General features: G+C 45.3%; 1 protein-coding gene across 5 annotated transcripts in view; it reads left to right on the top strand.

The window, feature by feature from the left end:
- galt (galactose-1-phosphate uridylyltransferase) overlaps nucleotides 1-23914 on the top strand; it is a 104869-nt gene that overhangs the window by 63909 nt on the left and 17046 nt on the right. For all 5 annotated transcript variants that reach the window (XR_012051024.1, XR_012051023.1, XR_012051025.1 and 2 more), the window contains 2 exons: nucleotides 5316-5448; nucleotides 5598-5681. Coding sequence is in view for 2 of the 5 variants with exons in the window: in XM_072915371.1 (XP_072771472.1) it covers nucleotides 5316-5448; nucleotides 5598-5681 (217 nt within the window). In the remaining 3 variants the exon portion in view is untranslated. The remainder of the gene's footprint in view (nucleotides 1-5315; nucleotides 5449-5597; nucleotides 5682-23914) is intronic.

Below are 23914 nucleotides of genomic sequence, written 5' to 3'. Positions count from 1 at the left end.
TGTTTTCCATCAGTTTGAGCCGGTGTCCTTTTCTTTTTTAAGTGACACAGTTAGTCATATGAAGCCCTCTGGTTCTCCTGCAGATGCCCTCCCACCTCGCCTGTTTAAGGAGGTACTTGCTACTATTGGACCAAGTGTCCTTAACATTATCAATAGTAGCCTCTCTTCTGGAATAGTTCCAGTAGAGTTTAAACATGCAGTGGTACGACCTCTACTTAAAAAACCCAGCCTCGACCCCTCTCTCCTCTCTAACTTCAGACCTATCTCTAATCTTCCATACATTTCCAAAATATTAGAGAAGGTTGTCTACAGTCAGTTGTTGCCCTTCTTAGAGGATAATGGTATCACTGAGCTGTTCCAGTCCGGTTTTAAAGCCCTCCACAGCACAGAGTCAGCGCTTCTAAAAGTTTTTAACGATGTCCTCCTGTCCACTGATTCTGGTAAATATGTTGTCCTGGTGCTTTTAGATCTGTCTGCTGCGTTCGACACCGTCGACCACGCCACCTTAATCACTCGTCTTGAGAACTGTGTGGGCATTAAGGGCGCCGCCCTCAACTGGTTCCGGTCGTACCTAACCGACAGGAGTTTTTGTGTAAAAGTAGACAGTTTTATGTCGTCCACAGCTCCTTTACCACATGGGGTCCCCCAGGGCTCAATCCTTGCCCCAATTTTATTTGCACTTTACCTTCTCCCCCTTGGTTCTATTTTTAGGAAGTACAGTATTGCATTTCATTTTTATGCCGATGATTGCCAGATTTATTTTCCCATGGCACAAAATAACACGGTTCAACGTCTTATTGACTGCCTGCACGACATCAAAGTCTGGCTTTCAGCTAACTTCCTGAGCCTAAATGAAGATAAAACAGAAGTTATGTTGTTCGGTCCAAGTCGCTCTCCCTCCCCCAACGTTGACCTCGGCACTCTGACCCCGTATCTCAGCGACTCTGTCACAAACCTGGGGGTAAAGTTTGACTCAGATTTTAAATTCGAAAAACAAATCAGCAGCGTCGTTCAAAAAAGCTTTTATCAATTACGCCAAATAGCGAAAGTGAAACCGCTTCTATCAAGACATGATCTTGAGAAATTAATCCACGCTTTTATCTCGACTCGTCTTGACTACTGCAATGCCCTGTATGTTGGCATTAGCCAGGCCTCCCTCGCCCGCCTGCAGCTCGTGCAGAACTCTGCTGCTCGTCTGCTAACACAGACCCGCAGACGTGAGCACATCACCCCTATTTTAGCGTCCTTTCACTGGCTCCCTGTGCGTTACCGAATACATTTTAAACTCCTTTTATTTGTTTTTAAATGTCTAAACAACCTCGCGCCAACCTATCTCTCCGACCTCCTTCAGCCTTACTGCCCCACCCGATCCTTAAGATCAGCCGATCAGCTGCTGTTGACGGTCCCTGACACAAGGCTGAAGCTTAGAGGTGACAGAGCTTTTGCCGTTGCTGCTCCCAAGCTCTGGAACGACCTACCCCTGAGTGTTAGACAAGCCTCCTCTCTTCCTGTTTTTAAATCTCTCTTAAAAACATACTTTTATTCCATGGCTTTTAACACTGAGTGATATCCATCCTGCAATGGCGCCCCATAATACACCTGCTGTGATCCTGTTTTTATGTTTTTATGTTTTTATTAATTCTATTTTATTTATTTATTTTTTATCGTGTTCTGTTTGTATTGTGTTGTGTTTGCTCGGTACTCGTTTTATCTTTTAACCTGTTCATTGTACAGCACTTTGGCTACCCCTGTGGTAAATTTTAAATGTGCTCTATAAATAAAGTTGATTTGATTTGATTTGATTTTGAATGCAATTACTGAAATAAATCAAGTTTTTCAAAATATTCTAATTTACTGGCTTTTACCTGTATATACACAAACCCCAAAAGCAGTGAAGTTGTCACATTGTGTAAATGGTAAATACAAACAGAATACAATGATTGGCAAATCCTTTTCAACTTATGGACTACAAAGACAAGATATTTAATGGTCACACTGGAAAACTTTGTTATTTTTTTGCAAATATTAGCTCATTTGGAATTTGATGCCTGCAACATGTTTTAAAAAAGCTAGCACAAGTGGCAAAAAAGACGCTCATCAAAGACTTATTTGGAACATCCCACAGGTGTGCAGGCTAATTGGGAACGGGTGGGTGCCATGATTGGGTATAAAAGCAGCTTCCATAAAATGCTCAGTCATTCACAAACAACGAACCTCGGATTCAGGAGGAACAGTGTGGTTTTCGTCCTGGTCGTGGAACTGTGGACCAGCTCTATACTCTCGGCAGGGTCCTTGAGGGTGCATGGGAGTTTGCCCAACCAGTCTACATGTGTTTTGTGGACTTGGAGAAGGCATTCGACCGTGTCCCTCGGGAAGTCCTGTGGGGAGTGCTCAGAGAGTACGGGGTATCGGACTGTCTGATTGTGGCAGTCCGCTCCCTGTATGATCAGTGCCAGAGCTTGGTCCGCATTGCCGGTAGTAAGTCGGACACGTTTCCAGTGAGGGTTGGACTCCGCCAAGGCTGCCCTTTGTCACCGATTCTGTTCATAAGTTTTATGGACAGAATTTCTAGGCGCAGTCAAGGCGTTGAGGGGATCTGGTTTGGTGGCTGCAGGATTAGGTCTCTGCTTTTTGCAGATGATGTGGTCCTGATGGCTTCATCTGGCCAGGATCTTCAGCTCTCACTGGATCGGTTCGCAGCTGAGTGTGAAGCGACTGGGATGAGAATCAGCACCTCCAAGTCCGAGTCCATGGTTCTCGCCCGGAAAAGGGTGGAGTGCCATCTCCGGGTTGGGGAGGAGATCTTGCCCCAAGTGGAGGAGTTCAAGTACCTCCGAGTCTTGTTCACGAGTGGGGGAAGAGTGGATCGTGAGATCGACAGGCGGATCGGTGCGGCGTCTTCAGTAATGCGGACGCTGTATCGATCCGTTGTGGTGAAGAAGGAGCTGAGCCGGAAGGCAAAGCTCTCAATTTACCGGTCGATCTACGTTCCCATCCTCACCTATGGTCATGAGCTTTGGGTTATGACCGAAAGGACAAGATCACGGGTACAAGCGGCCGAAATGAGTGTCCTCCGCCGGGTGGTGGGGCTCTCCCTTAGAGATAGGGTGAGAAGCTCTGTCATCCGGGAGGAGCTCAAAGTAAAGCCGCTGCTCCTCCACATCGAGAGGAGCCAGATGAGGTGGTTCGGGCATCTGGTCAGGATGCCACCCGAACGCCTCCCTAGGGAGGTGTTTAGGGCACGTCCCACCGGTAGGAGGCCGCGGGGAAGACCCAGGACACGTTGGGAAGACTATGTCTCCCGGCTGGCCTGGGAACGCCTCGGGGTCCCACAGGAAGAGCTGGACGAAGTGGCTGGGGAGAGGGAGGTCTGGGCTTCCCTGCTTAGGCTGCTGCCCCCGCGACCCGACCTCGGATAAGCGGAAGAAGATGGATGGATGGATGGATTCACAAACAAGGACGGGGCGAGGGTCACCACTTTGTCAACAAATGCCTGAGCAAATTGTTTAAGAACAACCTTTCTCAAGCAGCTATTGCAAGGAATTTAGGGATTTCACCATCTACGCTCCGTAATATCATCAAAAGGTTCAGAGAATCTGGAGAAATCACTGCATGTAACATTGAGTGCCCGTGACCTTGGATCCCTCAGGCGGTACTGCATCAAACAGCGACATCAGTGTGTAAAGGATATCACCACATGGGCTCAGGAACATTACTTTTAATGTCCAAAATGCAGGAAAAAACAGGAACCAGGAACAGGCAAACTGGAAACAGGAAACGAGGAACTAGAAGACAGCATACAGGATAAAGCAAACAGTCCACAGCCTACAGCTAGTACCGTATTTTCCGCACCATAAGCCGCCCTGGGTTATAAGCCGCGCCTTCAATGAACGGCATATTTCAAAACTTTGTCCACCTATAAGCCGCCCCGTGTTATAAGCCGCATCTAACTGCGCTAAAGGGAATGTCAAAAAAACAGTCAGATAGGTCAGTCAAACTTTAATAATATATTAAAAACCAGCGTGATGTGGGCGCGCATGGAGTCGTATATCAACATGGACGGAGCTGCGTGAAAAAAGCCACCCGGCCTCTTTGCGTAAACTTCCCTTAACCACTCGCTCATCTTTTCTTCATCCATCCATCCCTTCGAGTTAGCTTTTATGATGACGCCGGCTGGAAAGGTCTCTTTTGGCAAGGTCTTCCTTTTGAATATCACCATGGGTGGAAGTTTCTGGCCATTAGCATGGCAAGCTAGAACCACAGTGAAGGATGACTTCTCATTCCCTGTGGTGCGAATATTCACCGTACGTGCTCCCGTTGTATCCACAGTGCGGTTCACAGGAATATCAAAAGTCAGTGGAACCTCGTCCATGTTGATAATGTTCTCTGGCCGGATCTTTTTTTCAGCTATCTTGTTTTTACAATATGCACGGAAAGTAGCCAGCTTTTCTTGAAAGTCTTTAGGCAGTTGCTGTGAAATAGTAGTCCGTGTGCGGATGGAGAGATTGCGTCTTTTCATGAACCGGAAACCTGTCGCTTAGTAGGAGCCATTTTGTGGTCTTTACAGATGTAAACACACAAAGGAAATGAAACGTAATATCTGCGCGCTTCTTCTGCTTCTACGGGGGCGGGTGGTTGCTTACAGTAGAAGAAGAAGCGCTTCCTCTTCTATGGGGGCGGGTGTTTACCTTGGCGGTTGCTTGCCGTAGAAGAAGAAGCACTTCCTCTTCTACGGGGAAAAAAGATGGCGGCTGTTTACCGTAGTTGCGAGACCTAAACTTTATGAAAATGAATCTTAATATTAATCCATATATAAAGCGCACCGGGTTATAAGCCGCACTGTCAGCTTTTGAGTAAATTTGTGGTTTTTAGGTGCGGCTAATAGTGCGGAAAATACGGTAATACTCCAGCCCTGACTAGAGGGCGAGGCAGGTATAAATAGTGGCCGGATTGGCAATTGCCACCAGGTACAGGTGAGGGAAAACAGTGCTCAGGGAGACAAGCAGGAAACTGAACCAAAATAAGAGCGCTGACAGGAAATAAAACACAAACAGAGGAAAAACTACAACATAACCAAACTGTCAGTGACAAGCCTGACACACTCGTCATCTTTCGAGAGGTAGCTGACAAGCAAAAGGGAGCTGAAGAATAGAAACATCAGTGAAAGGGAGAGATGGCTGCATGGATAGTAAATATTTGTAGTTAAAAAAAACCATATGATTGTTGTGGAGAGCATACTGTTGGTAGTAAGTAAGATTGGTGGAACATTCCATTCACTTGCTTTTCTATACGACATTTGAATTGTCTCCTGTTAGGAGCGGTTGGTGGTGATGAATGCTGACTGGCTGGCTGTGGTTCCTTACTGGGCGACGTGGCCCTACCAGTTGCTGCTCTTACCTCGACGACACGTCCTCAGAATAAATGAACTCACCACAGAGGAGAGGGGAAGTAAGTCGTGCAGTACATTATTTCCAAAACTGTTATTCATTGTCCATTTTTAGGCTGCTACAATCTGCTTCCTTCGCTCAGTACAAACAGTTCCTATCTTCTTTTGCTGGCTTTTTTCATCATCACGCGTTCTGCCGTCTGTTTGTCAGGTCTGGCTGACATCATGAAGCAGCTGCTGACCAAGTACGACAATCTCTTCGAAGTGACCTTTCCCTACTCCATGGGCTGGCATGGTAAGAATAATAGTTTACACATACAAAACAATTTGTTAGCTTTAAAGTTTAGTCAGTAAAGTTTCAACTGTAAATTAAAGCTGCAAGCAGCGTTGGTCGGGCCCGCGTATTTGGCAGGTGCTAGTCCTAAGTGTCCCGATGCTTTTGTCCAGTTTTCGTCCCGAGCGTCCCAATACTTTTGTCCACTTTTAGTCCTAAGTGTCCCAATACTTTTGTCCAGTGTAGGTGTCCCAATACTTTAGTCCAGTGGTAGTCCTAAGCGTCCCAATACTTTTGTCCAGTTTTAGTCCTAAGTGTCCCAATACATTTGTCTAGTGGTAGTCCGAAGTGTCCCAATACTTTTGTCAAGTTGTAGTCCTTAGTGTCCCAATACTTTGGTCCAGTGTAGGTGTCCCAATACTTTAGGCCAATTGTCGTCCTAAGTGTCCCAATACTTTTGTCCAGTTTTAGTTGTAATTGTCCCAATACGTGTGTCAAGTTTTAGTCCCAAGTGTCCCAATAGTGTTGTCCAGTTTTCGTCCAAAGTGTCCCAATACTTTTGTCCAGTTGTCGTCCTAAGTGTCCCAAAACTTTTGTCCAGTTTTAGTCCTAAGTGTCCCAATACTTTTGTCCAGTGTAAGTGTCCCAATGCTTTTGTTCAGTGGTAGTCCTAAGTGTCCCAATAGTGTTGTCCAGTTTTCGTCCAAAGTGTCCCAATACTTTTGTCTAGTGGTAGTCCGAAGTGTCCCAATACTTTTGTCAAGTTGTAGTCCTTAGTGTCCCAATACTTTGGTCCAGTGTAGGTGTCCCAATACTTTAGGCCAATTGTCGTCCTAAGTGTCCCAATACTTTTGTCCAGTTTTAGTTGTAATTGTCCCAATACGTGTGTCAAGTTTTAGTCCCAAGTGTCCCAATAGTGTTGTCCAGTTTTCGTCCAAAGTGTCCCAATACTTTTGTCCAGTTGTCATCCTAAGTGTCCCAATACTTTTGTCCAGTGGTAGTCATAAGTGTCCCAATACTTTTGTCTACTGTTTGTCCGAAGTGTCCCAATACTTTCATCCAGTTTTCGTCCTAACTGTCCCAATACTTTTGTCCTGTGGTAGTTATAAGTGTCCCAAAACGTTTGTCTACTTTTAGTCCGAAGTGTCCCAATACTTTTGTCTAGTGTACCTACCTTGTCTGCATTGTGTGGGCACGCTGGTGCTTCCTGCTTTTAAGCAGCCATCTTAAAAAAACAGCAGCGCAGCGGTTCTTTGAAGGCTCATAAAATCAAAACCGGAGCAGTTAGAAAAACGCGCTTCTGTACTTTTAATCAGAAGGGTTCAATCTCTCTCCTGTGTTAGTTTGAAGCCGAAACGACAAACGGGCTCAGAGGAGATAATGTTTGAAGGAAGGTGACCGGTTTTCACAAAAATGTTGTTTTGAAGGGGGAATAGCAAACTTCCTGTTGATTTTTGCTGGGGGTTGTCAATTTATGAAATGTAGGTCTAAGTAAGACCTACATAGAGGTTTTTGTTTCATGTCTCTCCGACCTTCCCAGTGGGAGTTACAGGCAGTTTTGTCAGTTTTTTCATCCGAGGAGCAGTTTTTTTGTGCGTTTTATTAAAAAATTGAGCTAGAGCACAATTTTGAGATTTGGGGTTAGGTTTTTTTATTAGATCACAATTTTTACCAGTCCTGATGTGTGCGTTCAGTTTGGTGAAGCATGTTATAAGGGGGTCAAATTACAGCTCAAAGAGGCAAAAGTGACTGTTTTTAGTACTTTTTTGTCTTGAAGGGGGAATTGCCAACTTCCTGTTGATTTTTGCCCGAGAATGTACAATTATGAAAGGTAGGTGTAAGTCAGACCTACATAGAGGTTTTTGTTTCATGTCTCTCCAACCTTACTAGTGGGAGTTACAGGCAGTCTAGTTTTTTTTCTTCCTAGGGGGCGCTAGAGCGCAATTTTGAGTTTTGTGGTTCGTTTTTTTTTAAAAAAGGCAATTTTCGCAGGTCCTGATGTGTGGGTCAAATATGGTGAGTTTTGAAGCATGTTAAGTGGGTCAAATTAGTGCTCAAAGAGGCGGCCGGTATAATAATAATAAAACCTTAGAAATTCAATAGGTCCTTATGTCCCATTGCAAAAGGACTCCCTTTGGGAGTCCTTATGCAATGGGACATGCAGGCCCTAAAAAAATAGATCATTGTAAAACATGGTACATGTACAGGTAAAAGCCAGTAAATTAGAATATTTTGAAAAACTTGATTTATTTCAGTAATTGCATTCAAAAGGTGTAACTTGTACATTATATTTATTCATTGCACACAGACTGATGCATTCAAATGTTTATTTCATTTAATTTTGATGATTTGAAGTGGCAACAAATGAAAATCCAAAATTCCGTGTGTCACAAAATTAGAATATTACTTAAGGCTAATACAAAAAAGGGATTTTTAGAAATGTTGGCCAACTGAAAAGTATGAAAATGAAAAATATGAGCATGTACAATACTCAATACTTGGTTGGAGCTCCTTTTGCCTCAATTACTGCGTTAATGCGGCGTGGCATGGAGTCGATGAGTTTCTGGCACTGCTCAGGTGTTATGAGAGCCCAGGTTGCTCTGATAGTGGCCTTCAACTCTTCTGCGTTTTTGGGTCTGGCATTCTGCATCTTCCTTTTCACAATACCCCACAGATTTTCTATGGGGCTAAGGTCAGGGGAGTTGGCGGGCCAATTTAGAACAGAAATACCATAGTCCGTAAACCAGGCACGGGTAGATTTTGCGCTGTGTGCAGGCGCCAAGTCCTGTTGGAACTTGAAATCTCCATCTCCATAGAGCAGGTCAGCAGCAGGAAGCATGAAATGCTCTAAAACTTGCTGGTAGACGGCTGCGTTGACCCTGGATCTCAGGAAACAGAGTGGACCGACACCAGCAGATGACATGGCACCCCAAACCATCACCCAACCATGCAAATTTTGCATTTCCTTTGGAAATCGAGGTCCCAGAGTCTGGAGGAAGACAGGAGAGGCACAGGATCCACGTTGCCTGAAGTCTAGTGTAAAGTTTCCACCATCAGTGATGGTTTGGGGTGCCATGTATACTTTTGACCCAGCAGTTTTCAGTAGACCCATAATTAATTCATAAAAGAAGCAAACTTCATGAATGTTTTTTGTGACCAACAAGTACCGTATTTTCCGCACCATAAGGCGCCCTGGGTTATAAGCCGCGCCTTCAATGAACGGCATATTTCAAAACTTTGTCCACCTATAAGCCGCCCCGTGTTGTAAGCCGCATCTAACTGCGCTAAAGGAATGTCAAAAAAACAGTCAGATAGGTCAGTCAAACTTTAATAATATATTAAAAACCAGCGTGATGTGGGCGCGCATGGAGTCGTATATCAACATGGACGGAGCTGCGTGAAAAAAGCCACCCGGCCTCTTCGCGTAAACTTAAACTTACCTTAACCACTCGCTCATCTTTTCTTCATCCATCCCTTCGAGTTAGCTTTTATGATGACGCCGGCTGGAAAGGTCTCTTTTGGCAAGGTCTTCCTTTTGAATATCACCATGGGTGGAAGTTTCTGGCCATTAGCATGGCAAGCTAGAACCACAGTGAAGGATGACTTCTCATTCCCTGTGGTGCGAATATTCACCGTACGTGCTCCCGTTGTATCCACAGTGCGGTTCACAGGAATATCAGTTGCTGTGAAATAGTAATCCGTGTGCGGATGGAGAGATTGCGTCTTTTCATGAACCGGAAACCTGTCGCTTAGTAGGAGCCATTTTGTGGTCTTTACAGATGTAAACACACAAAGGAAATGAAACGTACGGTGATATCCGCGCGCTTTTTCTTCTTCTATGCGGGCGGGTGGTTGCTTACAGTAGAAGAAGAAGCGCTTCCTGTTCTATGGGGGCGGGTGCTTACCTTGGCGGTTGCTTGCGTAGAAGAAGAAGCGCTTCCTGTTCTACCGGGAAAAAAGATGGCGGCTGTTTACCGAGACCGAAACTTTATGAAAATGAATCTTACCGGTAATATTAATCCATATATAAAGCGCACCGGGTTAAAAGCCGCACTGTCAGCTTTTGAGTAAATTTGTGGTTTTTAGGTGCGGCTAATAGTGCGGAAAATACGGTATGTGCTCCAATCACTACGTCACAAAAAAATAAGAGTTGTGTACGTACACTTGTAAAGTGTACGTACACTTTTGACCACTTATACCGGTACATTAATAACACCAAACAATTAGTATCAACTGACTATATGCCCTATTAATTACTGCTTGATTAGCATGTGAATACTAAGCAGGTTGTCTAATGTCAAACATTGATTTGAAGTCCTTTAAAGTGCACCATACATCATTGTCACAAACATTAGCATATTGAAAGGTTAGGTGTGTAGAGTTCAGGATATTGGTAACAACGTAATGTAAAGGGCTAATATGCGTAAATAAATTGCGTTTTGGACCAGTTGTTCCTCCCAGGGAATTCAAGTCACAATTCGCTCCCAAGTTCTTTCCGACACTTAAAGCTGAGTTGAAAAACCACCAGAGACAGAATAGGCATTTTGTTGTATATTCTCAAAGCTTTGCCAATATACATTTTGATTGAGACCAGTCTAACCCTAGAACATTCTATCGCGCCTCCCCAAAATGGTCTGTCTTCCCAACGCCAAAAACCTCTCTTTCCTTCCCCCTCCCTAGCCATAACACAAGCACAACGTCTCCCTAGCCATAATACATTCCAAAGAACTCAAGGTTAACACACACAGTTTGCTTGCTGACAGAGCATCAAGAGAAGAAGTGGAAAACACCAGCTGTTTTCAAATATGACAAAGAAATGGAAGAAGTACAACTTAAATTCGGATATATGTAAATATCTGCCTCCGACAGTAACAACGTAATGTAAAGGGCTAATATGTTTTACCCTCAATTGTGCTCAACATACTTTACCCCAATGGTAAAAACACATAAACATACCCACCACAAATGCTCAGCCGTGTGTATGATTGGTGTAGGTTTGGTATAATATCGCCACACATAAGGATTTATAATGCGGACAGAAAAAAATACAAACCCCGTTTCCATATGAGTTGGGAAATTGTGTTAGATGTAAATATAAACGGAATACAATGATTTGCAAATCCTTTTCAACCCATATTCAGTTGAATATGCTACAAAGACAACATATTTGATGTTCAAACTGCAAATAATAATTAACTTAGAATTTCATGGCTGCAACACGTGCCAAAGTAGTTGGGAAAGGGCATGTTCACCACTGTGTTACATGGCCTTTCCTTTTAACAACACTCAGTAAAGGTTTGGGAACTGAGGAGACACATTTTTGAAGCTTCTCAGGTGGAATTCTTTCCCATTCTTGCTTGATGTACAGCTTAAGTTGTTCAACAGTCCGGGGGTCTCCGTTGTGCTATTTTAGGCTTCATAATGTGCCACACATTTCCAATGGGAGACAGGTCTGGACTACAGGCAGGCCAGTCTAGTACCCGCACTCTTTTACTATGAAGCCACGTTGATGTAACACGTGGCTTGGCATTATCTTGCTGAAATAAGCAGGGGCGTCCATGGTAACGTTGCTTGGATGGCAACATATGTTGCTCCAAAACCAGTATGTACCTTTCAGCATTAATGGTGCCTTCACAGATGTGTAAGTTACCCATGTCTTGGGCACTAATACACCCCCATACCATCACACATGCTGGCTTTTACACTTTGTGCCTTTAACAATCCAGATGGTTCTTTTCCTCTTTGGTCCGGAGGACACGACATCCACAGTTTCCAAAAACAATTTGATACGTGGACTCGTCAGACCACAGAACACTTTTCCACTTTGTATCAGTCCATCTTAGATGAGCTCAGGCCCAGTGAAGCTGACTGCGTTTCTGGGTGTTGTTGATAAACGGTTTTCGCCTTACATAGGAGAGTTTTAACTTGCACTTACAGATGTAGCGACCAACTGTAGTGACTGACAGTGGGATTCTGAAGTGCCCATGTGGTGATATCCTTTACACACTGATGTCGCTTGTTGATGCAGCACAACCTGAAGGATCTTAGCTGCTTACGTGCAGTGATTTCTCCAGATTCTCTGAACCCTTTGATGATATTACGGAGCGTAGATGGTGAAATCCCTAAATTCCTTGCAATAGCTGGTTGAGAAAGGTTTTTCTTAAACTGTTCAACAATTTGCTCACGTATTTGTTGACAAAGTGGTGACCCTCGCCCCATCCTTGTTTGTGAATGACTGAGCATTTCATGGAATCTACTTTTATACCCAATCATGGCACCCACCTGTTCCCAATTTGCCTGTTCACTTGTGGGATGTTCCATCCATCCATCCATCCATCTTCTTCCGCTTATCCGAGGTCGGGTCGCGGGGGCAGCAGCCTAAGCAGGGAAGCCCAGACTTCCCTCTCCCCAGCCACTTCGTCCAGCTCTTCCTGTGGGACCCCGAGGCGTTCCCAGGCCAGCCGAGAGACATAGTCTTCCCAACGTGTCCTGGGTCTTCCCCGCGGCCTCCTACCGGTCGGACGTGCCCTAAACACCTCCCTAGGGAGGCGTTCGGGTGGCATCCTGACCAGATGCCCGAACCACCTCATCTGGCTCCTCTCGATGTGGAGGAGCAGCGGCTTTACTTTGAGCTCCTCCCGGATGGCAGAGCTTCTCACCCTATCTCTAAGGAAACTCATTTCGGCCGCTTGTACCCGTGATCTTGTCCTTTCGGTCATGACCCAAAGCTCATGACCATAGGTGAGGATGGGAACGCAGATCGACCGGTAAATTGAGAGCTTTGCCTTCTGGCTCAGCTCCTTCTTCACCACAGCGGATCGATACAGCGTCCGCATTACTGAAGACGCCGCACCGATCCGCCTGTCGATCTCACGATCCACTCTTCCCTCACTCGTGAACAAGACTCCGAGGTACTTGAACTCCTCCACTTGGGGCAAAATCTCCTCCCCAACCCGGAGATGGCACTCCACCCTTTTCCGGGCGAGAACCATGGACTCGGACTTGGAGGTGCTGATTCTCATCCCAGTCGCTTCACACTCAGCTGCGAACCGATCCAGTGAGAGCTGAAGATCCTAGCCAGATGAAGCCATCAGGACCACATCATCTGCAAAAAGCAGAGACCTAATCCTGCAGCCACCAAACCAGATCCCCTCAACGCCTTGACTGCGCCTAGAAATTCTGTCCATAAAAGTTATGAACAGAATGGGTGACAAAGGGCAGCCTTGGCGGAGTCCAACCCTCACTGGAAACGTGTCCGACTTACTACCGGCAATGCGGACCAAGCTCTGGCACTGATCATACAGGGAGCGGACTGCCACAATCAGACAGTCCGATACCCCATACTCTCTGAGCACTCCCCACAGGACTTCCCGAGGGACACGGTCGAATGTCTTCTCCAAGTCCACAAAACACATGTAGACTGGTTGGGCAAACTCCCATGTACCCTCAAGGACCCTGTGGAGAGTATAGAGCTGGTCCACAGTTCCACGACCAGGACGAAAACCACACTGTTCCTCCTGAATCCGAGGTTCGACTATCCGGCGTAGCCTCCTCTCCAGTACACCTGAATAGACCTTACCGGGAAGGCTGAGGAGTGTGATCCCACGATAGTTAGAACACACCCTCCGGTTCCCCTTCTTAAAGAGAGGAACCACCACCCCGGTCTGCCAATCCAGTGGCACCGCCCCCGATGTCCACGCGATGCTGCAGAGTCTTGTCAACCAAGACAGCCCCACAACATCCAGAGCCTTAAGGAACTCCGGGCGGATCTCATCTACCCCCGGGGCCTTGCCACCGAGGAGCTTTTTAACTACCTCAGCAACCTCAGCCCCATGTGGGATGTTCCAAATAAGTGTTTGATGAGCATTCCTCAACTTTATCAGTATTTATTGCCACCTTTCCCAACTTCTTTGTCACGTGTTGCTGCCATCAAATTCTAAAGTTAATGATTATTTGCAAAAAAAACATCAAATATGTTGTCTTTGTAGCATATTCAACTGAATATGGGTTGAAAATGATTTGCAAATCATTGTATTCCGTTTATATTTACATCTAACAATTTCCCAACTCATATGGAAAATAGGGTTTGTACAATAGAAATTCAGTTTTGTTGGCACATGAACGATCTTCTGTTATTTTTTTTTTGCATGCTGTGCCCAGCCTTCCCGCAGCTATTTTTATTGCCAAATGCCGACACAGAAAATTCCCATTGTTGATAGTGGAGATCAGCTCAGCGCTTTAAAGCTGGCCGATCACCGTCGTAAGCACAGAACTGGGTCTTAGAGCAGCTCCACGAGTGTATGAGTAGACCATGCAGAGGAGGAAGAAAGGATCAAGGCAACAAAGCTTCATTAAGAAATAGGAAGCTGGAGACAATTCAAACGGTACCGCTGTTCTATTCCTGTGAGCAGGATGACACCAGGATGATGGCATTAGCAGCAAATCAGTGCTTCACTGAGACTTTACGATGAGTTTGCTCATTTGTCCACATCACAAATTGATTAACGTGGACTCCGACTTAAACAAGTGTAAAAACTTATTGGGGTGTTACCATTTAGTGGTCAATTGTACGGAATATGTACTGTACTGTGCAACCTACTAATAAAAGTCTCAATAAATCAATCAATCAATCACAGTTGAACATGATCGAATCATACTCAGCAGTTACTGGGCCACACCAGGTACCCTTTTTTTCTTAGTTTTTTTTAAATATCGCTGCTAATATGCCACTGACACCAATTACATACGTACACGTGCTTATCTGAAGAATAGAAAGCCGCTAAATGCAGTCCGCAATGTAGCGTTCTCCTGGCAACCTCCAAACCCAGACTGGTCCATCAGATTGCCAGTGTTATGTATGGACTAAAGGGGAGGTGACGGCAAACAGACACCAGGGGGCAGTATGTACAATTATTTATTATATATATATATATTGTATATTCAATATATATAATAATAACAAACAATACTAATATAAACTAAACTAAGGAAATGGAGTGTGAACTAGAATACAAGAGTGTGTGGTGTAAGACTATGTGTGTAGTTAACTGAAGTGAGTGTTACCAACGTGTTGAACGAGATACGAGGAAGTCCATGGGGCAGGCAGGTTATCTGGGGCGAGAGAGAGGCGTCGGAATCCAGGGGCGAGCGAGAGGTCGAGAAACGAAGGAGGTAGTCAAGAGTCCAGAGGGAGATCCAGGGAAAAGTGAAACGCACAGCTCACTTTCCAGGCGACGGAGGGTAGGTACACCATGAGAAAACTAAGTTCCCGCGCCGATCCTTGGGTCCACTGGTCCGTTATTGAGCTTGCCCTCATCAGACCCAGGAGTGTAGATTGCCGGTGAGTGATTGCAGCTGGTGGCTGCTGCAGGGCGGGGTCGCGCGCGGCGCGTCCCTGGATGTGCGCACCCGTGGGCGTGTCCCGAGGTGCGCACAGACGGATGAGCGGCGTTGGCAGGAGCCTGAGCCGTAACAGCCAGATGGAAAAGTGTGATTCATCAGTCCAGAGAAGGCGTCTCCACTGCTCTAGAGTCCAGTGGTGATGTCCTTTACACCACTGCATCCCACGCTTTGCATTGGACTTGGTGATGTATGGCTTAGATCAGACCTGGGCAAATTAAGGCCCGGGGGCCACATGCGGCCTGTTAAGCTTTTCAGTCTGGTCCGCCGGACATTCCCCAAAACATTTTTTAGATCTTTAAGATGTAAAGTGTTGCCGCCCTTATGATGTGCAGTGATGTTTTCTATTTACCATAAGTCTTGAACTTTACAAAGGTTGGAATCTGCGCTTTTGAATTATATACTAGTAACTATAGTAATCGAATTAGTTACTATGGTAATCTAATTAGTTACTATGGTAATGTAAGTCACAGCAGTTCAGACGAGGCACCAAGCAGTGTGAGTGGGGAGCGTTTCCACAGAGTGTTCCCAGAGCGGCCTGAAATGCAGATGTCAGGGACAGACGCGGAAGGAGATTTTTACAACAAAGTTCTACATGAAAAATGATATTATATCAGATTGTAGGTGGGGTTTTTTTTTTTACTCTTTGCGTTCATATTTCGCCGTGTTTGTTGCATTTTTGTTGTGTTTCGCTTGATTGTAAATAATGTGGCTGGAGAGGGAGTGTGACGTTCATATGTTGTCAATATTCAGTGATTTATCCTTCATAATTAATATTGTAAATCTCACATTCTTTATATTCATGTACATTCTGGGTGTCTCATTCAGTAGAACATGTACAATTCCATTCCGTTTAAGGCGGTCTGTCATAACGTTTTTAGCATTCAATCAGACATTATTGTCAGGTTTTGTATTAGTGCTCCTAAAAATAGGACCCAAACACACACATATTGTACAGCAGATTGTCACAGCTTATATATGTGTGTGTGTGTGCGTATATATTTATATATATATATATATATATATATATATATATATATATATATATATTAGAGATGCGCGGTTTGCGGACACAACCGCGGAGTCCGCGGATTATCCGCGGATCGGGCGGATGAAATTAAAAAAAATTAGATTTTATCCGCGGGTCGGGTCGGGCGGTTGAAATAAAAAAAAAATTAGATTTTAAATAGATTCAGGCGGGTGGCAGTTAAACCAATTGGTAAATATATATACATAGTTAAATGTTGTTACCCACATACGAAAAACGAGCAGGCACCTGCAGCATATGCCACAACAGAAGAAAAAAAAAAAAGAGATGGACACTTTTACGGAGCGGAGAAGGGACGCCTCGCCGGGGTCCGGGACCGAGGCCCCTTCCCCCGAGAGGGCCCCACCGGGAGCCGTAGCTGAGGCGATCCGCGAGAAAGGCCCGACGCACGTCCAGGGTCACCACCGCGCCCACCGCACCGACATCCCGCCTCGTCCGCCTTCGCCACGGCCGGCGTCACGCGCAGCAGGTAAGCAACTTACCTGCCCGCCACCCCCGTGGCCGGGGGCTCGTAACAGGGGTCACTCCGCGCGCTCCGCCCGCGCAGCTTACCTGCCCGCCACCCCTGTTGCCAGGGGCGCGTAACAGGGGTCACTCCGCGCGCAGTGCGCTCACGAAAGGGGTGGGGCTCACCCTGGTTGATATAGACAGCAGGACGGTGGCCATGGAAGTCGGAACCCGCTAAGGAGTGTGTAACAACCCACCTGCCGAATCAACTAGCCCTGAAAAAGGAAGGCGCTGGAGCGTCGGGCCCATACCCGGCCGTCGCCGGCAGCGAGACTCGCTTGGAGGTGCGCTCAGCACGGCTCCCATATGATTGTGCACTGGTGTGCGTCTGGGCCGTGACAGCGTGGCACGCGAATGTCTGTGCTGCATTGGATCAGTCTCCTTTCTTTAACAGGCAAAAGCTTTATAACCTCACTAATGCCTTGCATCGTCTATATTAGATATATAACAACGGGCGGGTGCGGGCGGGTGCGGTTCTGATTAAATGTTAGAAACGGGTGGATTGCGGATGGTTGACGACTTTCTGATGCGGTTGCGGATAAAATAATTTCCTATCCGCGCATCTCTAATATATATATATATATATATATATATATATATGTCTTAATAAGGTTATCCAAAAAATAGTGCTCGATACCGTAGTAGAGCGCAATATATGTATGTGTGGGAAAAAAAATCACAAGACTATTTCATCTCTACAGGCCTGTTTCATGAGGGGGGGTACCCTCAATCATCAGGAGATTTTAATGGGAGCATTCACATACCATGGTTTATATAGGGCACAGAGTGGGTGGGTACAGGCTGGCGTAGGGGCGTGGTGATTGGCTCATGTGTTACCTAGGAGGTGTTTCCGTCTATGGCGGCATGCTGTTACAATTTCGCTGCGCTTGTTGAGGGATGACAGGTCTGGACGGTAAATAATAAACAGTTTCTCTTTCAAGCATAGGTTGCATCTTTTATTACCACTATTGTAAGGTGTGCTGGATGCAAGAATTTGCCATGTTATTGAATATTCAACATTATTGTCGTCCCAAATGTGTTTGCTGAGTTCTGTGGTATTTCGCAGGTTTTTGTTCCTGAAAGAAGCCTTGTGATTGTTCCATCTGGTTTTGAATTCTCCCTCGGTTAATCCTACATATGTGTCGGATGTGTTAATGTCCTTGCGTATTACCTTAGATTCAATAATGTTGAATATTCAATAACATGGCAAATTCTTGCATCCAGCACACCTTACAATAGTGGTAATAAAAGATGCAACCTATGCTTGAAAGAGAAACTGTTTATTATTTACCGTCCAGACCTGTCATCCCTCAACAAGCGCAGCGAAATTGTAACAGCATGCCGCCACAGACGGAAACACCTCCTAGGTAACACATGAGCCAATCACCACGCCCCTACGCCAGCCTGTACCTACCCACTCTGTGCCCTATATAAACCATGGTATGTGAATGCTTCCATTAAAATCTCCTGATGATTGAGGGAACCCCTCATGAAACAGGCCTGTAGAGATGAAGTAGTCTTGTGATTTTTTTTCCCACACATACATATATATATATATATATATATATATATATATATATATATATATATATATATATATATATATATATATATATATATATATATATATATATACACATAGATAGATATACATAGATAGATATACCGGCCCCCAGACACATTTTTGTCTCTAAATGTGGCCCCAGAGTCAAAATAATTGCCCAGGCCTGGCTTGGATGCAGCTGCTCGGCCATGGAAAGCCATTCCATGAAGCTCTCTGCGTACTGTACGTGGGCTAATTGGAAGGTCACATGACGTTGGGAGCTCTGTAGCAAGTGACTGTGCAGAAAGTCTTTGCACTATGCTGACCTCTCTGTCAGTATACGTGGCCTACCACTTGGTGGATGAGTTGCTGTTGTTCCCAAACTCTTCACTTTTCTTATAATAAAGCCGACTTTGGAATATTTAGGGGCGAGGAAATTTCAGGACTGGATTTGTTGCACAGGTGGCATCCTGTGACAGTTCCACGCTGGAAATCACTGAGAGCGGCCCATTCTTTCACAAATGTTTGTAGAAACAGTCTCCATGTGTTGTGTTTACTGAGGGGAGGTGACGGCAAACAGACACCAGGGGGAAGTATATACAATTATTTATTATATATATAGAATATATATATATAATAACAAAACAATACTAATATAAACTAAACTAATGAAATGGAGTGTGTGACAAAACCCTAGAGTGAGTGGTGTTAGACTATGTGTGTAGTTAGCTGAAGTGTGTTACCAAGTGTTGAAGAGAGCAAACGAGGCAGTCCATGGGGCAGGCAGGTGATCCGGGGCGAGAGAGAGGCGTCAAAGTCCAGGGGCAAGCGAGGAGTCAAGGAAACGAAGGAGGCAGTCAAAATCCAGGGCAACGGAAGGTAAACACTGCGGAGGCACGGGAGAACAAACAAGGATGTCAGACACGAGGGAAAACACGCAGAGACAGAGAGAGATCATAAGCCTTACGGTACACCATGAGAAAACTAAGTTCCCTCGCCGATCCTTGGGTCCACTGGTCCTTTATTGAGCCTGCCCTCATCAGACCCAGGAGTGTAGATTGCCGGTGAGTGAATGCAGCTGGTGGCTGCTGCAGGGCGGGGACGTGCGCGGCGCGTCCCTGGATGTGCGCACCCGTGGGCGTGTCCCGAGGTGCGCACAGACGGATGAGCGGCGTTGGCAGGAGCCTGAGCCGTAACACCATGCCTAAGTGCTTGATTTTATACACCAAGTGATTAGTGATTAGGACACCTAATTCTCTTAATTTGGATGGGTGGCCAAATACTTTTGGCAGTATAGTGTATCTTGAGCACAAATTCAAGCGTGTGAATTCTTGTATTGTCGTCAAATCATCACTATACTGTATTTTAAACCTGAAAATTTAGTAATTTGCATAGCTCTCAGGCTCTACTTTCCTATGTTAGCCTTTTCACAATTAATTGGAACTCCCCAAGTCAGGCAGCAAATCCAATCAAAGCAATGAGTTGGACTGCTGAGAAGTAAACAGCTCCCACAAAAGTCTGGAACCAAAACCAGGATGGTGCTTACCACCCCAGCAGCTTGTTGCTCCTGTGAATCTGAGCTCAGGCTGTACTTGATATTTATCTGGCAGCCAGGGAAATAGGCAGCGGTGAGGGCTTGTCAGAGGAACACCTTCCAGAGGTCCCTCGGCGGAACAAAGGTGAGCGGCGTGCAGCCATGCGCTGACTGATGTGTGACAGAGAAGAGAGCAAGTGCCATCACGGCTCGGTAAGTCCGGTGTTAAATGTTGCCAGCCAAATGGCTACACCCTGCTAAGTTAGACGAGCACTTCACCGCTCATTCTCCATGACTCGTACATGCTCCAAATGGACAATTTATTCCAAGTGGGCACCAAACTGTAATCATATGATTGCAGTGAGAAAGAACACGGCACTATTAGGCCAAACACTCAATGGCGAGTGGTACGATTGACTATTAAAGCGAAAACAAAGAAGGTAAAAAAAAAAGTTTTTTTTTTTTAGGGGCGGTAAATAATAATTATAGTAGATTTTATTTGTAAAAAGCACTTTCCATTGAGCAAACAACCTCAAAGTGCTACAGTGTATTAAAAATAATTAGACTCGTCCATCTAAAACAAGGCTTTTTTAAAAAGAAGGGTTTTTAAGCCTTTTTTAAAAGCATCCACAGTCTGTGGTGCCCTCAGGTGGTCAGGGAGCGCGTTCCACAGACTGGGAGTGGCGGAGCAGAAAGCCCGGTCTCCCATTGTTCGTAGCTTTGTCCTCGGAGGTTGGAGGAGGTTAGCCTGTCCGGAGCGGAGGATTTGGGGGTGAGCAGTTCTTTGAGGTAGAGGGGGGGGGGCATTTCCATGGAGGCACTGGTGGGTTAGTAGCGACTTTGTAGTCAATCCTGAGTGGAACAGGAAGCCAGTGGAGGGATTTGAGAACTGGTGTGATATGGTCGTATCAGGATCTTAGCAGCACTATTCTATTTCAGTAAAAAGTCGTTGTCGCAATTGTTGGATATGACTTTAAAGCATAACCAAGCATGCATCACTATAGCTCTTGTCTCAAAGTAGGTGTACTGTCACCACCTGTCACATCACACCCTGACTTATTTGGACTTTTTTGCTGTTTTCCTGTGTGTAGTGTTTTACTTCTTGTCTTGCGCTCCTATTTTGGTGGCTTTTTCTCTTTTTTGTGGTATTTTCCTGTAGCAGTTTTATGTCTTCCTTTGAGCGATATTTCCCGCATCTACTTTGTTTTAGCAATCAAGAATATTTCACTTGTTTTTATCCTTCTTTGTGGGGACATTGTTGATTGTCATGTCATGTTCGGATGTACTTTGTCTTTGCTCCACAGTAAGTCTTTGCTGTCGTCCAGCATTCTGTTTTTGTTTACTTTGTAGCCAGTTCAGTTTTGGTTTTGTTCTGCATAGCCTTCCCTAAGCTTCAATGCCTTTTCTTAGGGACACTTTTTGTTTATTTTTGATTCAAACATTAGACACCTTTTTACCTGCACACTGCCTCCCGCGGTTTCCCACATCTACAAAGCAATTAGCTACCTGCTGCCACCTACTGATATGGAAGAGTATTACGTGGTTACTCTGCCGAGCTCTAGACAGCACCGACACTCAACAACAACACATCATTTGCAGACTATAATTACTGCTTTGCAAACAATATTTTTTTTAAAAAGCTTTTTTTTAGGGGCGGTAAATAATAATTATAGTAGATTTTATTTGTAAAAAGCACTTTCCATTGAGCAAACAACCTCAAAGTGCTACAGTGTATTAAAAATAATTAAAAAAAAGATCATACGAATAAATAAAAATAAAAACTAGAACTAGCACTGGTCCATCTAAAACAAGGCTTTTTTTAAAAAGAAGGGTTTTTAAGCCTTTTATAAAAGCATCCACAGTCTGTGGTGCCCTCAGGTGGTCAGGGAGAGCGTTCCACAGACTGGGAGCGGCGGAGCAGAAAGCCGATGGCCTTAACACACCTCATATACAGCAGTGTTTTTCAACCACTCTGCCGTGGCACATTAGTGTGCCGTGAGATACAGTCTGGTTGTCATGTCTGTGTAATCATGTTTTGTGTTAAGTCATGTTTTTGTTTAGTTTTAGGACTCTTTAGTTTCTGTCTTTTCACTCCCTTGTCTTGTTTCCATGATTACCCCATTAGTTTCACCTGTTCCACGTTTGGACTCATTGTGCACTCTTGTTTGTCACCATAGCAACCCATTAGTTTTCACCTGTCACGTCACGCACCTGCTTCACGTTTTGAGTCACGCACCTGCTTTCACTAATCATGTCCATAGTATTTAAGTTCATTCATTTTCTCTTGTTCGTCCTGACGACCGCACACCACATTTATGCTCGACACATTTCTAACTCCTTTTCATGTCCATCGTTCACGCTGCTCCTTTTTTGTCCATGCCAAGTAAGTTTTCTTTATTCAAGCCATAGTTTGCAAGTTTTGTTTAATTGTTCATAGTTTCTGCCAATGTGCAAGTTTTGTGTTTATAGTCTAGTTTTGTACCTCCGCCCCTGTGCGCGCTTTTCGTTTATTCCTTTTTTGATAGTTTAAATAAATCATGTACCTTCATTCCCGTCTCGCCCGTGCCAACTTTTCGTTGCATCCCGGAAAAGCAAACTCCCAAGATCAAGTCCTGACACTGGTGTGCCGTGGGGGATTATCTAATTTCACCTATTTGGGTTACAAATATTTTTTGCAAACCAGTATTTATAATCCGCAAATAATGTGCTGTTGTTGAGTGTCTGTACTGTCTGGAGATCGGCAGACTTACCACGTTATACTCTTCCATATCAGTAGGTGGCAGCAGGTAGCTAATTGCTTTGTAGATGCCAGAAACAGCAGGAGGCAGTGCGCAGGTAAAAGGGTGTCTAATGCTTAAACCAAAAATAAACAAAAGGTGAGTGTCCCTAAGAAAAGGCATTGAAGCTTAGGGAAGTCTATGCAGAACGAAACTAAAACTGAACTGGCTACAAAGTAAACAAAAACAGAATGCTGGACGACAGCAAAGACTTACTGTGGAGCAAAGACGGCGTCCACAATGTACATCCGGACATGACATGACAATCAACAATGAACTGAAATATTCTTGATTGCTAAAACAAAGCAGGTGTGGGGAATAGCAGTCAAGGAAGACATGAAACTGCCGCAGGAAAATACCAAAAAAAGAGAAAAAGCCACCAAAATAGGAGCGCAAGACAAGAAGTAAAACACTACACACAGGAAAACAGCAAGAAAGTCCAAATAAGTCAGGGTGTGATGTGACAGGTGGTGACAGTACACCTACTTGGAGACAAGAGCTATAGTGATGCATGCTTGGTTATGCTTTAAAGTCATATCCAACAATTGTGATGACTTTTTACTGTCAACTGAGTTTTTTTTAATGATTTCTGCTGGTGGTGTGCCTCTGCATTTTTTCAATGAAAAAAATGTGCCTTGGCTAAGAAAAGGTAGAAAAACACTGATATGCAGTATGCACCCGCTCTACCAGAGAATATGAAGAGGTAGCAGTGGTCAGTGTTGCACATTCAGCAACTTTGTCACTGTGTTTAGCAAGTATTCAGACTAGAGATGCGCGGATAGGCAATTATTTCATCCGCAACCGCATCAGAAAGTCGTCAACCATCCGCCATCCACCCGATCTAACATTTGATCAGAACCGCACCCGCCCGCACCCGCCCGTTGTTATATATCTAATATAGACGATGCAAGGCATTAGTGAGGTTATAAAGCTTTTGCCTGTTAAAGAAAGGAGACTGATCCAATGCAGGGCAGACATTCGCGTGCCACGCTGCCACGACCCAGACGCACACCAGTGCGCAATCATACGGGAGCCGCGCTGAGCGCACCTCCAAGCGCGTCTCGCTGCCGGCGACGGCCGGGTATGGGCCCGACGCTCCAGCGCCATCCATTTTCAGGGCTAGTTGATTCGGCAGGTGGGTTGTTACACACTCCTTAGCGGGTTCAGACTTCCATGGCCACCGTCCTAGCTGTCTATATCAACCAGGGTGAGCCCCACCCCTTTCGTGAGCGCACTGCGCGCGGAGTGACCCCTGTTACGCGCCCCCGGCAACAGGGGTGGCGGGCAGGTAAGCTGCGCGGGCGGAGCGCGCGGAGTGACCCCTGTTGCGAGCCCCCGGCCACGGGGGTGGCGGGCAGGTAAGCTGCTTACCTGCTGCGCATGACGCCGGCCGCGGCGAAGGCGGACGAGGCGGGGTGTCGGTGCGGTGGGCGCGGTGGTGACCCT

Source organism: Nerophis lumbriciformis, linkage group LG20 (genome assembly GCF_033978685.3).
Source record: "Nerophis lumbriciformis linkage group LG20, RoL_Nlum_v2.1, whole genome shotgun sequence".
Lineage (NCBI taxonomy): Eukaryota > Metazoa > Chordata > Actinopteri > Syngnathiformes > Syngnathidae > Nerophis > Nerophis lumbriciformis.
The sequence above is the reverse complement of the archived record's forward strand: the minus strand, read 5'-3'. Positions and strand labels throughout refer to the sequence as shown.